The sequence below is a fragment of the Urocampus carinirostris genome, chromosome 12 (genome assembly GCF_059441175.1).
Source record: "Urocampus carinirostris isolate Australia breed hairy pipefish chromosome 12, RoL_Ucar_1.0, whole genome shotgun sequence".
NCBI classification, from domain to species: domain Eukaryota; kingdom Metazoa; phylum Chordata; class Actinopteri; order Syngnathiformes; family Syngnathidae; genus Urocampus; species Urocampus carinirostris.
The window spans coordinates 24,651,002-24,667,353 of record NC_142360.1 but is presented as its reverse complement, the minus strand read 5'-3'; the positions used below and the strand labels follow the sequence as shown (position 1 = coordinate 24,667,353).

Below are 16,352 nucleotides of genomic sequence, written 5' to 3'. Positions count from 1 at the left end.
TATTCAATGAAAAACGACAAGTACTAACAACATTGTAAAATACCGAATGAACCAAGCAAGCCTCTAGACTCTCGACAATGTATGTCTCAAACAAGACAGGCCACAATTGTTAGCTGATAACAGTACTGGAAAAATAGTCAAAGAGTCCAATGTAAGGCACACACAAAATAAGTAAACAACAAGAACCAACTACAATGAAAATAAGATCACGACCAGATGTTGTCTTCTTGCTGTCTGTTTAGCCCCATAAAATTCTTTTCTCTCCGACATAGGCGAACCTAACTTGTGGTTCAAATCTTTTTCGGCCAATTGCAAGCTTTGTTTTACCCTGCGTAAGCCTATACAAGCCTGTAAATGCTAAAAAGGACACACCTTCTTTACCTCTAAAAACCTTTAGCCAATAGTGACCAATTCAAATGATGATTGACACATTGGTTAGGAAATGAATTGCTGTAGTCAGGCATGCACCGCGCAATACTTCTACGGCGGGAGTCAGCGACTGCTTACTGCAGTTGCTGAGACCTGTTGCGACTCAATATTGATCCATAAATAAGGTGCACCATATAATCAGGCGCATGGTCACTTTTTGAAAAAAGGCTTTCGGTGCGACTTATAGTGTAGAAAATACTGTAATTAAGATCATTGAGCTTATTTTGACCTTTATTTTTTAGTAAATACTGGTTTTAAAACAAGGTGCAAGCAGACTTCCTTTGTAAAAATGTCACAAAAAATGCAAACAAAAGATTTATATTTGTATTTCTCTTTAGCGCAGCGGGCACGTGTGAGAGGGAGGAGTGTGCATAGCTCTGCTGACCCCTACCACCCACACAATTGCTGAGAGGCCAGAACACCAATGATGAAGTAAGATAAAAACAGATAGGCCTGATGAAAAAATATACACAACGGCTCCTCGAACAAAGTTGGGTATTGTTAACACATACATAATAGAGAAAATATTCAATTTTGAACTTCATAAGAACACCTTACACTACAGACCCCACGTTTAACAATTTATGATAAGTCTGAACCTCAACTCACCTTAATGTTGACTTCTGCTGCTTCAAGATCCTCAACCCTCAGCTGCTGAGATATTTTGGCAGAACTAAGCTCCACAAACTTATCATTCAGTTGCTTCAGGTCATCTGTGAGTTTGGTAAACATTGAATTATAACTTGGTAATATTTTGGGGGAAACAGACGATTGGAAAAATTATTGTGATGAGCGCACAGCCTGGAAAGATCGCATCTTACCTATGACCTTACTATAGACAAACCAGTTTAAAAGAAAGAAATATAAATGAACTGAGTCAGGTAGCATACCATTTAAATTCTCTATTTCCAAGCTTCTCCTCTCAAGAGTCTGCATCAGTTCAAGTTTTTGTGCTTCTAGTTCTTCGTTAGCTTTTGAAAGCTTATTCTGAGTAGGGGGGAAATGCATAAGATTAAACCGTTATATTGTGTACTGTCGACGTACAGAAAGTTATGCATGGGAGTAAGAAACTAACTTATCGACTTCATGATTTACCTGTTCTGAAAGGGACTTCTCTTGAGCATTTTCATGCTGTTGGTTCTTCTCTCTGACGCTTTTAAGCTCATCCGCTAGGCAACAACGCAAATACATATGCATAGTTAGCAAAGGATCGTGGTCAGTAAATAGATCAGATCGTTAAGTTGAAGTTACCGAGTTTTTCCAATTCCTCTTTAAGTTTACTTTGCTGTTGTTTTTCTCTCAGTAAGTCTTCCTGACACTGAGAAAGCTGGTTTACTTTGTCAAAGAAATGTTGTTCTGGGAAAAAAAGGTACAGCATTTGTTTACATCCTTGCTAGCTAAGCACATTAAAAAGCAGGCAATGTGAAGAATACCAAACTATATCTTAATGAATTACTATAAAAAGCGTACTTTAAAGAACCCAAAAGATAATTTAAAAACAAATTGTTCACACGAAATACTGAATTTCGAGCATTGTGAGCGAAGAACATTTTGACACAATTAGCTAGAGACGACCGATATCTTACCACTGTCAACTCGAAATTGCTCCCTTTGGGCTTTAAGTGTATCTATTTCATAAAGATGATCAGAGAGAATCCTCTCGAGTTTGTCAATTGTAGATTTGGACAATTTAGACAGCTCGGAATTATCCAACTCTTGCAGCACGAGTGCCGCCATTTTTCCGAAGTTCAAACGCGCATGCGCGAAGTGTAACTTGTGTTTGAACTGGTGCATTGTGGGACATGTTTTCGACAAGTAAAGCGCCTGAGTTTTGGTCAAATTTTGGGATAGTTTAACATTGAAGTCAAGTCAAGTCATTTTGATTTTATAGCCCTGAATCACAAAGAGTCTCAAAGCGCTGCACGGGTTATTGCACAGACTATTTTTACAGACTATTATTACACCATCCCCTGATCTGAAACCAACATTAGGCCAAGGAAAAACTCAAAAACCTCAACATGAGGAAAATGATGAAATCTTGAGAAGGGACCGCACATGTGGTAATCCCCCTTTCAAGGATGACCAGGCTGCAATGGATGTTGACAGATCATTGAACGAAAATTCTACGTAATTTATACCTGTCAACCTCCACGGCTCCATGTCCTTGCAAATTGTCGTATTTTCCCTTACAAAATACAAAAAAATCCTACACCATATTTTTTTTCAAACGTGTTTATTTATGTAGTTTAACGTGTTATATTGTACATGTGTTTCGTTACGTCATATATGTTGTTAATTAACATTTTGTTGTGAGATACTGAGTTGCTCGACATGAATGAGGTTTATTATAGAAAAAAAATCCAAAAATTAAGTAGTCTGGACGTTCACCGTAAAAGGAAAAAATACATGCAAATATAATTAAGTAGAATAATACATTTTCTTATTCAAATTATTAATTCATTTTCTGCATTAAATTATTGTTGGTAATATACTGATTAAAGGGATAACCACAAACCTGTCTTTTTTCATTTTCTCCTTTTATACTTCCTTTTTTTCTTAACTTCTTTATACAACATAGTAATTTGTAATATAATGCATCAAAGCAAGTGAGCCGTATGAGAGCCGGCTCTCTTTAATGAGTTGAGCCGAAAAAGCCAGTTCTCCAAAAAGAGACGGACTTCCTTTCACTACATAACTACCAAGTGAAATCCGAGGCGGCAGATTCATGCGCACAGTAGCATCAAAGCGCTCGCTTCGTTTGCATCGGAAAAAAACGAGATAGAGGCTACCACGGTGAACTGGTTTGACTTGATTGATTTACCGTTTCGTGATGGTCGGTGTATACCATGAAACTGGAACTCGGCCGGTGTTGTGCCCAAATCCGACTCCTGTGCAAAGTCCTCCCGCCCTCGCGTGAACGCGCATTCTGCTGCGCTTCCAACAAAAGCAATCGTATTCTATATAAAACGCATATTGAAGCAATAAAGCGAGCTAATTAAAACAATTAAGCGATCGTTGTCTATATAATGCGTTTATTTAAAAAATAAAGCGCGATCGTATTCTACAAAATGCGTTTGTTAACGCGGATGAAAAAGTCACCAACGTCAATGCACGCTGCGATTTCCGCAATCACAACTAATTGTACACAAATGGGCACAACACCGTACGCGGTGCGCGTTATGTGCGTTTGCAGGTCTGCAGCCCTGTTTGTCCATAAGTGTGAATGGGTGAGTTAATTTTCTGTCTCTGTGTGCCTTGCGACTGGCTGGCGACCAGTTGAGGGTGTTCCCTGCCTACTACCTGAAGATAGCACCCCTGCAACCCTACTGAGGATAAGCGGTGCAGAAATTGGATGGATGAAAGTAAATCAATGAGTCAAAACAGCCTTTTGTGCCGCTGGTTCCTTGAGACTGGACTGAATAAATCAACATGGGTTTTTCATAATACTTTATTGTTTTAAATTATTGTTAGATCATATTTTCCACATATATTCTTGACTTATTTACAAAATCAAATAATGACAGAGATTATTTTGTTCTTTTAAAGAATAATGAACTATGAATCTGTAATGCTGTATGTTGTACTTGATTCACTCCTCATTCATTGTGATGTCTTCAATACTGTTTCCATATTCACTCTCTATTTATAGCTAAAAATACAGTCAAAGCAGACTTCAAAACATCTTTAAAGGGGGACAGAGTGTATTATTTGATCATTAGATGTCACTTTATTGTGTCATACAAGGGAAAACAAGTTCAAAAAAGCACAAGGAAGAACACAAACTAAAGGGACACAAAGTGTCCAAATCGCACAGGTTTTCTTCCAGTTTCTTTTGGGGTACCTGTGGCAGTACGACAATGATGTCTGCTTCCTTTATGTGAGGCTTATGATATTTCAAATACACTTCTTGACCTGCAAATATTTAAAAAAAATGCACATTTATATGTTAGTTTATGTATTTTTGCATATCATTTAAAGCAATACAGTTTTTTTAATGAATGGTGTTTTTTAACACTAGGAGCGCCTCCAAATAATACACACGCTCCCTTTAAAGCTTTAACCAAATAGTCAAAGCTGTTTAAAAGCGGGTTTAACATGAGTTAACACAGCTTTGAAGCTTTAGATAAAGAGTTAAAGCAATTTATAAACCTTTAGTTAAACCTTTAAAATAATAACTGTGAGAGACTTAGCAGCTGTCAGATTTTTTAAATTATATTTATATAAATGCAATACTTATTTGCACTATTTTTTGCCTTATGAACATTTCCATTAAATATATCATACATTTAAAAATATTAAAGAAAAATGTTATGTTATTATAATGTTAGATTGACATTAAATGGTTTTGGCTTATGGTTCAAAACAGTTACTAAAGTGAAGATTCTTTCCATTTCGGAATTTCATTTTGGGACTTAGCAGGAACCCAATTACTTGTTGAATTAAAGATAGAAATTAGAAACCTCTTGAGCGGCTCGGTATTCATTAATCATTTCTAATGCTCATTTATTAAGTGTAACTAGTGTTTCACTTTTTGATTCTCTTAATACAGGTAGGTTTGGAATGTATCAACAGCAAAAAGTGAGGGAACAATGTATACATTAAAAACTTAATCTGGGTCTTAACTGTTTTGAGGAACCTTTGCTAATAGGAATTGGAAAGCCTCGGAACTAATTCCAGTTATTTTAGGAAATGACAAAAAAAAAAGAAACAAAAACTTCAACTACCCCATTTTTTTGCACCTCATCATCATTAAACAATTCTTTACTCCACATCATTCTCCTCTTCATCATCCACCATCGGCATTTCTTTCTCCGGTAGCAAGCCATAGCTGTTGAGAAAGGTTTCCACATCTGTCGCGTAAAACTCCTCATTTAGGTGCTGTGTGCAGGCCAAGAAGTTCCCGAGCAGTTCCCCTGCCTTGTAAACCAAGAGCGTAGGCAGCACCTCGTCTGAGAATTTCTCGGCAGCCCCTGAGGAAACGGCATCAATCCTGCAAAACTTAACGGTCGGATACTCTGCTGCAAGACAGTCGAGGCAGTTGTTGATCTCTTCACAGCCTTTGACTCCCATCTTGTAGATGTGGACTACGACCACCGTGCTGTGATGTTCCTTTTCTATGACTTCAAGGAACGCTTCCCCACTGTCCAGGTCGTGCACACCTTCGAACTTTGGCCCAAAACTGAGCTTGTCGTGCATCTCCTGCATGCAACGCTTTCTGTATTTCTTAAGACAACCTTCATCCTCCTCCTTGAGCAGTTCATACTCTTGTACACTCATCTGAAATGAATTGAAATCAAATTAGTAAGTCACTGAGAAGTAGGTACAAGTATGAATGTAAACCAGGGGTCCCCAAATGTTTTCCTGTGAGGCCCACATAACTTTTCCCTCCTCTGATGAGGGGCCGGGGTCAGTTTGTAACAGAAAAGGTGTGTAAAATGCACGAGTGCCTAAATGTGAAAATGTATTATCACAATCAAAAAACGCTTGGGGATTTTTTACGGAACAAAAATCTGAAAATACATCATAACGCTATTTAGGATATAAATAATAACCAAATAACACTCACAGAAATAAATCCATGGAACAGAAATTTTAAGGTCTGCCCCACCGAATCTTAACAGATCAAGATCTGCATGGTTGTCAGAGCACTGGGCCATTAGTGGTATAGATAACTTGTAAAAATGCAGTAGATTTTTTTTCACTATCACAGTATTTCAAGTCACAGTACCAGAAACAAATGTTAATTTCATAGTACATTTCACATGTTACAATGAAAATTAAGTGACTAATGTATTATTTATATGTGGTTTGTTTTAGAGTTACCCCAAAATTATGTCATTCTGTAAAGTGGGTTGTATTTATTTGTATATGATGCACACTTTTCTATATTGTGCACACAAAGATTTTTATTTAATATTGGTACAAATTTGTATTTGACTTTTTCTCAGTTCAATCTTTGTGATTGAATGCAACAGGTATCAAACCCAAAGTGCGTCCGTGAGAGTGCCTCATCCTAAGCCATGTACTACCACTGTTATAGATGGCATATGAAAAGGCAGTATATTTTAAGTCATTATCACACTTTTTAGTCTGCACCAGAGACAAATGTAAATTTTGCTGTGCATTTCAGATTTCACATTCAATTTTGTTCTATTCTTCTATTCTAAGCATTGTAAGTGACAAAGTTGTTGTCATTGTAACGTATGAAGTGCACAACGAAATTTGTCTCTTGTATCATAATTAATGAGTGTAATAATCAGATAAAAGCTAATGCCTTTTCAACTTCACCTTTATAACTGCTAGTCCAGCAGTAAGAGTTTGGCATTCTCACTCTTGCATACAGAGTTCAAATCTTGTTATACCCGAAAACACCCACCTAGGCTTTCTTATATGTTTTTGTTTTTCTTTCAATTGAAAAAAATTGCACGTCAAAAATGATCAGAACTTATTCGGAGGCGGGCAGCACTCAGCCTGCAGGCTGTAGTTGGGGACCACAGAAAAGCTATCATATAAAAATCTTTCAAATAAATCATAAAATGATGTATTTATTTTGAGAAAACAGGAGAAAAATCTAAGAGAAGAGTTATTATGGAGAAAAGAATGGCATGCTCTCCTCAGGTCGGGGATGAGATCTTGCCTCAATTAAAGGAGGTCAAGTATTTTGGGGGTATTGTTCACAGTTAAGGGCTAGTTTGCAGGCTGGGGGCGTCGTTGCTGTCATGCACTTTCCGGACCAATTTTCAACATGTTACCTAGTGTTTATTATATTTGTGTATTGTAATTCTAAGTCTCGACAATCCGTCAAACAACGGATCGAAGATTCACGTCTTGTCATTCCCTCCTTCCAATAAAAACCAAGAAACGAGTGCAAGTGATCTCAGTTTTCCTTCCGTCCCGCCTGACAGTAACCTTGAAAATGGAATAATAAGAGGGTGCTCAGAGGAGGGCTTGAGGAAGGGATGGAATTTTCTCATTTGAGAGCCTTTCTCTCTGACCCCCTTGCAAGTTCAAAATCTATTGATATCTTTTCACATTATTTTGAGTGTCTACCAAAGTGTATACAGTACTTAACAGAGATGCAGGACATGCTGGAGAGACTATTCTGTCAGCATGCCTGGGAATTATTTAACTGGATGAGGTTTCTTGGGACAGTAAGGTCTGTCTTGGCTTCCCTGTTAATGCTGCTCCCAGATTTGAATAGATTGACGGTATATGAGAACAATTTAAATTATACTCCTGCCATGTACTTGGCTGGCAAGGTGCCCAAGGTGTCACCTGCTCCCAGCTAGAAGTCAGCTGGGATGGGATTCAGAATCACTGCGACCCTAGTGAGGTTGAGCAGCTGGAAAATAAATCGATTAATAAATGAATGGACAACATTATATTTAAAAGGAACAATTGAAAGTATTGTTTCTATACTCTTTTAAACTATTTTTAAGATTAAATAAGAACATTTTACTGAAAATATGAAATTTTGATTAAAGCAGATAAGATAGTTTTCCTCATATCAAACATATATATACATTTTTACTCTGACAATATACCAAGCATTGTTGATGATGAAGGTGCTGTATCTGAGTCAGATAAGGAGGCTTCTCCTGCTCCTGGGAACTAAGTAAATCAGTCATATCTGTTTAATGCGAAGGAGCAAGCCTCAACCTAAAAAAATGGCTTGGAGAGGGATGGGCGATACCATGCTGTACTTGCCCAAAACACGCCACAGAAATTGGTGCTCTAACGACCCAGGTGGTTAAGAGATCCATCCATCCATCTATTATCTGCACCGCTTTTCCTCAGTAGGGTCGCGGGGGTGCTGGAGCCCATCCCAGCCATCCTCGGCCAGTGGGCAGAGGACACCCTGAACTGGTTGCCAGCCAGTCGCAGGGCACAGAGGGACAGAAAACTCACTCGCTCATCCACACTAGGGACATTTTCGACCGGCCAATAAACCTGACATGCATGTTTTGGAATGTGGGAGGAAACCAGAGGAACAGGCAAACTCCACACAGGAGGTGTGATCTAATGACCTCAGAACTGTGCCGCACATGAACTAACCACTGCGCCGCAGTGCTGCCTGATTAAGAGATTCATAAACATTTTTCAATTGCTCAAACAGGCCAGAGTGTTACATCGCTCCCCGGGTAGAAAATGGCTATGAAGCTTTGACACAGTAGTTTGCCAGCTTCTTATTATGGATACGGTTCCCATTTATTATGACAATGTCATCTTTCAGTTTTTGCATAGATTTGCAAAAAATAATTCTACATTTTAGTCTTTTTTTTGGTCAACGTGGGTTTCTAATTGTACATTAATGAGAATCAAAATCAAAATTTTTGACTTTGCCAAACGACTACCAAAGACAGAGTGTGAAAATTTCAGAGTCTGTATAAAGTACTTTCCTTACAGAGTGTATTCTAAAATATTATTTTACAATAAACCATATCAACCATACAATATATACAAAACATACTTTAACTTTGATTTAACATATTTGATAAACTTTGACTGACTAGCAACCAATCCAGGGAATCCCCTTCCCACTTCTTAAGACAGCTGAGATGGGCTCCACCACCTTTGCGACATATGTAACAACAGCGGCTAGAAATGAATGGACATATTTGATTTATTTTAGCATGCATTGAGAAATATTGTTAGACTTCAAGAACACGAATTAGGGTATTTTCTTTTGAATGTAAGACTACTCTTGATTTTGTATTTTCTATGCGTTGGGAAAATCATTTCTAAGTAGCTCACATGCTGAAAATGTGAGGGTACCCCTCCTCTACAGTGTTAAATAAATGAGTTGTTCACTGTAAAAGACAAAAAAGTAACAATGAAGGGTGTGCGGCACAGCGGGCTGAGTTGTTAGCGCGTGTGCGGCACAGTTCTGAGGTCATCAGATCGAACCTCTTGTGTGGAGTTTGCATGTTCTCCCCGTGCTTGCGTGGGTTTCCTCCGGGCTCTCCGGTTTCCTCCCACATTCCAAAAACATGCATGCCAGGTTAATTGGCTGGTCCAAATTGTCCCTGGGTCTGAATGAGTGAGTGAGTTGTCTGTCTCTGTGTGCCCTGCACCTGGCCGGCAACCAGTTCAGGGTGTCCTGAAGTTGGCTGGAATGGGCTCCAGCCCCCCCGCGACCTTATTGAGGATAAGCGGTGCAGATGATGGATGGATGGATAGATGGGTGTGAATTCATATAATCTGTTTCATATTGATATAATTCCAGCAAATTAAGTGCACATCCAACATAATATTGAGAACAATTTGGGATTGCTTTTCATATATTGTGTTTCTTTTCATCCATTTTTAAAAATCGACCTATTGTCTACTGGCAGTGTGGGATCTATATCGATCTTTTACATGTGGGAGAACTATTTTAAAGTTGGCTGATCACTAAAAAAGATACACCTGGCATTTTGACGTTTTATTACAACTGCCAGTTGGAGAGCGGGAGGAGCCAGAAGAGGAGGACTTACGTCCATCTCCTTGGTTGCGCTCCCAACTCTGCCCCCCCCCCCAAAATGCATTTATTTAAGCAGAACAAAGACAGAGAAAGAAAGAAACGCCCCTTTGGGCGGTACCAATATTTGAAACAGAAACGTGATACCATCTGGTTTAGAGATACACACTTTTTGTGGGACTAGTTTAAGTCCACTTTACAGTAGTCCCACAATATTTCATCCATCCATTTTTTGCACCACTTATTCTCAGTAGGGCCGTGGGAGTGTTGAAGCCCATCCCAGCCATCTTCGGGCAGTGGGCAGGGACACCCTGAACCGGTTGACAGCCAGTCCGATCAATGTTTCTAGCTTTAAAATGAAAAATGAGCAACAATATTTTCCTTGACACTCTTGAAGCAAACATATACAGTACCTTGCGATTTAGATTTGCCCGTGAGTCATCTTTTTTTCGATGTGGGGATGACATTTGTCTGAGAAGTTCTCGTTTTGCTGGTGGTAGATTTTCTTGCTCCATGCTCTCCAACTTAAACCTCCTCCAGTCATTGATCACACCCTTGGGACCTTTCGACAAATTGACAAAGTTTTTGTGTACTATATTGCTTAAGAAATTAAAATTTTATATCCAACTCAACAAAGCTGATTTGTTGTAATTACACTGAAAGAAGTTATGATATTCTAACAACACGATAACCTCGAGCGAAAATATGTTACATTATCATTTTATTACAATGACAGCCCTAAAATGTCTTTTTTTGCCAATGTTTCAGTAAGAGAAAAACACAATTTACAAAAATGTATTTGAGTTTTAACAAAACATAGGATACTAATTAAGAATCAAGTTGTAATTTCAATAAATGTTGGCATTCTTTCATTGGAAGTCATGCCGTGGGCAGAGTTGATGATTTCCACTATTTTTAGTTATTTTATTAATATTTGGAATATTTCTGATGCACGGATGTATCTATGAATTTAGATGTTGTGTGAGCTACTGCATAACAAAAAATAGTTTTCTTTCTATCTCTTCTTTTTTTCCTCCCGTCTCCTTTCTCTTCCTTCTTTTATCCTTCCCTCTCCTTCTGACTCTTTCCTTCTTTCTTTCTTTCTTTCTGTCTTTCTTTCTTTCTTTTTTTCTTTCTGTCTTTCTTTCTTTTTTTCTTTCTTTCTTTCGAGAGCGTTCTCCATTTGGGCCCCGGTGCTGTGGATTGCTCTTCCCCCTGAGATTCGATCTGCAACCTCAGTGGAAATGTTTAAATCCAAACTTAAAACACACTTCTATTCTATAGCATATGAATAACCTATATTTTATGTTGACAATATCTGTGTATTATTTGTTATTGCAACATCCATTGCAGTCTGGTCATCTTGGAAGGGGGATGACTTCATGTATGGTCCCTTCTCAAGGTTTCTTCATTTTCCTCATGTTGAGGTTTTTTAGTTTTTCCTTGCCATCATGTCCCTCGTGTCGGTTTTAGATCAGGGGGTGGTGTAATAATAGTCTGTAGTTTGCAATTATCTGTGGACTGTGTTTGAGACTCCTTGTGATTAAGGGCTATACAAATAAACATGACTTGACTTTCTTTCTTTCTTTCTTTCTTTCTTTCTTTCTTTCTTTCTTTCTTTCTCTCTCTTCCTTTTTTATCCTTTCCTCTCCTTCTTACTCTTTCCTTCCTTCCTTCCTTCCTTCCTTCCTTCCTTCCTTCCTTCCTTCCTTCCTTCCTTGCTTACCTGCTTCCTTCCTTCCTTGCTTCCTTCCTTCCTTCCTTCCTTCCTTCCTTCCTTCCTTCCTTCCTTCCTTCCTTCCTGCCTGCCTTCCTTCCTTCCTTCCTTCCTTCCTTCCTTCCTTCCTTCCTTCCTTCCTTCTTTCCTTCCTTCCTTCCTTCCTACCTACCTACTTTCCTTCCTTCCTTCTTTCCGTTCTCTTTGTTTCTTTTCCTCCCTTTCTCTTTCTCTCTTTCTCTATTTCTCTGCTCTCACCCTTCTCATATGCAGTTGAAGTCATGTGCGTGCACTAGTTGTAGATAAATTAACAAGTTAATCGAAAGCTTTTAACCTCATGAAAGTTGTAGAGCCTCTATTTACTGGGCCACACAAGCATTTATTAGGTCACGTTCTCCAAAATCATCAGAACCTGTTAATAGATGATGCCTACTCACTTCATAAAGAACAACATTACAGTTGGCTACAGTTTCACTCACCCGTGTGGGTTGCGGTTTCTTCCAGGTCAATCTGGTCACACATTTTTCTGTGTAAAGCAGATGCGGAAAACCAACAGTGATATTTCCATTATATGGGAATGACTACTAATGTATTCATATTTGTATGCAGAAGATTGATTAGATTGTTGGTAAAACCGGATTTGTTGACATAGTGGCTCGCTCGCATGATATTTAATTCAATTAAAGTTGTCTAATAAGATTAGTTCATTATTGCTGGTCTCTCAATGGCTTTGTTAGTCCTTTTAGATAATGTTTAGAAATAATAATATCCAGTGAGTTCAATTTTAAACAAATGAAACAAATATATATTACTTATATTCATATTTTCTTTTTTATTCTTCTCTTTTTAATGTTGCAGCTAATATAATTGCAAAATTTGTTGATTAAGGTACAATTTAGGCCAGTCTGCAACCACTATCTTGTAAATATTACATCGCTATCCTTATTATATTTTAAGTGTTTAATTCAATGAAAAATACTGGAGTGCCACAATGTCCACGATGTTGTAATCAATGACAATAAAGATGCTTTCTATTCATTGTTTTGACCAGTCAATTATTGAACGGGGTTAGGTTTGCCCAGTAATAGTTTTAGGTATTGCAGCTACAGTTTATCACTTCCGCATGAACCAATTCCTGTTGTAACCAGCCATGTTGGAAGCAGTCTATGTGTTTTTTCAGTTGTATTAACCTTGGAGTGGAACCAACTTTTTACTATTCTGTCCTGGAAAATACGTCTGGGGTATTGACGACAGATAGCAAACAACTCATTAAGAGCAGAAGATTTCAGTAAAGCTTTTAACCTGGAATAAAGCCTCCGTCTTCGTTGTTGTTCGCTATCTGTCGTCAATACCCCAGACGTTTTATCCAGGACAGAATAATCCATATAAATGTATGTCGAGCAAGGCATTTTGTTATATTAGATAAGAATTTGACCAACTGTTTGTTTTTCTTGATAAAATCCTCGCTTGATTAAAATGTCAAGGATCACTACTTCGATTAATATCATCTTCCTTTTTGGGTGCAGCCATAAAGCTGATGGTAGTTGTCAACGAGGGAGATTTGTTTCCATTATCTTTGGCCGGAACACGTGCCCCAGTTGCATGGTATGAATGTTTTAATTGTTTAATTTTCTGATATGCACCGGATAAAGAACGGTAGACATTGAGTTCTTTGAGGACAAATGGACTCATGACACTGTGGCAAAATAAACTGCTCTTTGTTATTGAATTTGTCTATGACGGTACTTTTGATTTAATCTCAAACGTTTGTTGGTTATTTAAAAATCTGTATGATATTCCACTAGGGTCTACTTTGATTTCTTTAATTTGAATTTGGTTGAATAAATGACAGGTAAAAAACATAAACGACCCTCCTTCCTTATGAATGAATCAACATGTTAATGTAAATGTAAATGGTCTACATTCATATAGCGCTTTTCAAGTCATTGAAGACCTCCCAAAGCGCTTTACAATGTGCTTCACACCTACCCATTCACACACACATGTCCAACAATAAATTTAAATTGCTAAATACAAACAAATTTGAAATATAATGAGCCATGCAATATTTTTATAAATTGTGTTGAAATTTAATTCTTACCTTTCACAAAATTTTGACTCTCAGCAAGAAGTATCTTCACACAGATCTGCCTCTTGATTTGCTTGAGAGTATAGCAGCTTGGTGTGTCTTTACGTGTGCAAGCAAGACTTTTATCTAGCCAATCAGCGAGGTCTAATGCAGATTTCCAAAGACGCTATAGACCTAACAGAAATAGATCCTAAGAGGATTTAACTTCAGGAATTAGAAGCCTCTTGATACAGGCCCGGCTAACCAACATGAAGCGAGAGAGTAAGTGATAGAGAAAGAGAGAAGCAGAGATTCATTAATGAAATCCTCAATACTGCTGTTGAGTTGATGTAGCCTTTTAGTCCTCTGTTCTTGACGTCCCAAACAGAACAAATCACCGTTATTCAGTGAAGCAAAAAATACATCACTTCAAATGTGAAATGAATGACTCGTTTGTTGAAATGGAAATGTCTCCTAGGCATTTGTGCACAAAAGAAGCACATGAGTGATCTTATAATACGCGATGCACCTCTGGCTCGGGATTCTTCATCACGCGGCTTGTCAACATAAAAATAACACTGTTGTCCTGGAGCTGTGTGAAGAGGGTCGATATAGCTCCCGTTATGATGTAGTACAACGCTATATCACAAACCTTGCAGTAACACATTTGCAAAGGTTGACTAATCAAATTAATTTGTTGATTTGCAAGTTTTCACAATAGTGCGGGTACGTGGGTATTTGTTTTCACCTGATATTGTTCATTTATTAATCATTTTTCACAGGGATTGTTTTTCAAAGAACTCAATGACTTGATAAATCATCGCAAGTTTTCTGATTTCGGCTGAGGAATCGTTTGACTTCCATGTGCCGTCTTTCTGCCCTTTTGTGTCCTGTATTTATTGGCTTAAAGGATTAGCAGACTTTTTCAATCCCGGCACACAGAAGGGGCAGTGCATGTCAGGTGGGGTTTTCATCATCTCATTTCCCACTAAGCGCTCAATGCTTAAAATGGAATACAAAGCAGTAGATTATTTGGAAGAGTATGTTCCAAGGCATGGCAATTAATAAGGTTTGCAATTTGTCAAAAAAATCAAAAACTTGGGAAAAGAAGATAGAAATTTTGTAAAATTTGCATGTACTTGTAACAAGGACAAGTGTTTAAAGTAAAAAAAGGAGCACATGTATAACCCAGGAAATTCCAAGATAGTCTGCCTAATTCAGGTTCAAACAACCCCACTTTGACTGTGGAGCTAAAAATCAGCAAAATAACTCAACCTCTTGAAAGCTCAGAAAAATGGAGTTATAGTAACGTGCAAACAGAACATAAAATTTGTGGAATCCTGAAGGTGCGATATCTCAATTAGTAGACGAACATTCAATTGATAAAAACCTTTTGAAATAAAAAACATTCAGTTAAATAACGGACAATTATATAAAATTACCGTAATATTCATTTATAAAATAAGCATCTTATTAGTATGAAATATGTACTGTGCTCAAAGGTGGTGTCCGCAACCTGAAATGTTGCTACTCTCTGCCGCCATCTCCTGGCTTAAAGTCATGATCACAGTCTCAGTCAGCTCATTCCTCAAGTACTAATACTCATGTTTTTTTTTCTTTTGGGGAGTATTTGTTGGCATTTGGATTGTATTTGAAGCGGGCCTTTTCTTTATTTTACCATTTTCAGGCTACACCAACAAAAACCCGGGAACGAGCATGAAATCACTCTCCACCACTGCTTCCCCCTTTCCTGCTTCCAAATGTGTTGCGAGTTCCGTAACAGCGGTGCTAAAATTAAGCAAAATGCAGATTGGCGCAGTGGGAAAAAAATATAAAAGTTTTTTTCACGCACTTTGGCATTGTTAACACATATTTAATAGACAAAATATTCTACTTTTAACTTTTTAAGGACACCTCAGAAGACGCTCCCTACCTTCAACAAGTTTTTTTAAAAAAACCTTTATCATAATCAAATTTTCAGTAGTTGATAAATTTGAGAACAGCATACATTTTATAATACTGTACAGCAGGGGTAGCCAATCATTTGGAAAATAGCACCTTATGTCATTACTCAGTTGTTACAATGTTATTACTATGTTATTACTGGCTTGTCTTTATGTGTATGGTTAAAATAAGCACAGCCAACCACTAGAACATTTTTTATAGACACTTATCATGTTAATTATTTCTCCTTCAGTTATAATTCGTGTTGTTTTTTTTTCAAAACCTCTACAACTCATCAGCTTTTTTCAGAACAAGTCTGTGACCCACTCAGGTGCTGTAAGGAGGCTCTTTGGAGACCATTGATGTTCAATAATCCCTTGTTTATTGCGAAGGTTACATTCCAAAAAGAACCAATTTTAGGCAAAATCTGTGAAGTAGAAACCTTTATTGTTTGCCAGATTATTATACAATTAAATACACTGAAACCAAATGAAGGTGAGATGGGCTCCAGCACCCCCGCGACCCTACTGAAAATAAGCGGTGTAGATAATGGATGGATGGATGGATGGATGGATGGATGGATGGATGGAGAGATGGACCCAATTAATACACCCTTTTTTTCCTGACTCAAGCATTTGTTTAACAAATAAAAGTACAGTACTGTATGGATGTTTTTAACCCCTCTTTTTTTTATACAAATAACTACTGTACAAATAATCATGAGTATTAATGTA

General features: G+C 37.7%; 2 protein-coding genes across 2 annotated transcripts in view; both read right to left on the bottom strand.

The window, feature by feature from the left end:
- The window catches only part of tprb (translocated promoter region b, nuclear basket protein), a 45,641-nt gene extending 43,461 nt beyond the window's left edge, over positions 1-2,180 (bottom strand). The window contains exons 1-5 of the mRNA XM_088350542.1: positions 2,016-2,180; positions 1,681-1,785; positions 1,525-1,598; positions 1,320-1,416; positions 1,039-1,142 (exon numbers count right to left, since the gene is read on the bottom strand). Coding sequence (XP_088206668.1) covers positions 1,039-1,142; positions 1,320-1,416; positions 1,525-1,598; positions 1,681-1,785; positions 2,016-2,166 — 531 coding nt within the window. The 5' untranslated portion in view covers positions 2,167-2,180. The remainder of the gene's footprint in view (positions 1-1,038; positions 1,143-1,319; positions 1,417-1,524; positions 1,599-1,680; positions 1,786-2,015) is intronic.
- A 1,951-nt stretch (positions 2,181-4,131) lies between these two features.
- pdcb (phosducin b) lies at positions 4,132-13,855 on the bottom strand. The gene is made up of 4 exons (XM_088350037.1): positions 13,708-13,855; positions 12,086-12,132; positions 10,303-10,451; positions 4,132-5,706 (listed from the first exon to the last, which is right to left on the bottom strand). The coding sequence occupies exons 2-4, from the start codon at positions 12,126-12,128 to the stop codon at positions 5,191-5,193; spliced, it is 708 nt and encodes a 235-aa protein (XP_088206163.1). The 5' UTR covers positions 12,129-12,132; positions 13,708-13,855; the 3' UTR covers positions 4,132-5,190.
- Between the last annotated feature and the right edge of the window lie 2,497 nt (positions 13,856-16,352).

Excerpts from the sequence above, each read along its gene's own strand:
- pdcb (XM_088350037.1), bottom strand. The coding sequence starts at position 12,128 with ATGTGTGACCAGATTGACCTGGAAGAAACCGCAACCCACACGG. Across the intron at positions 10,452-12,085 it reads AGAAACCGCAACCCACACGG|GTCCCAAGGGTGTGATCAAT; the intron begins GTGAGTGAAACT and ends ATTTGTCGAAAG. Across the intron at positions 5,707-10,302 it reads GGGCAAATCTAAATCGCAAG|ATGAGTGTACAAGAGTATGA; the intron begins GTACTGTATATG and ends AATTCATTTCAG.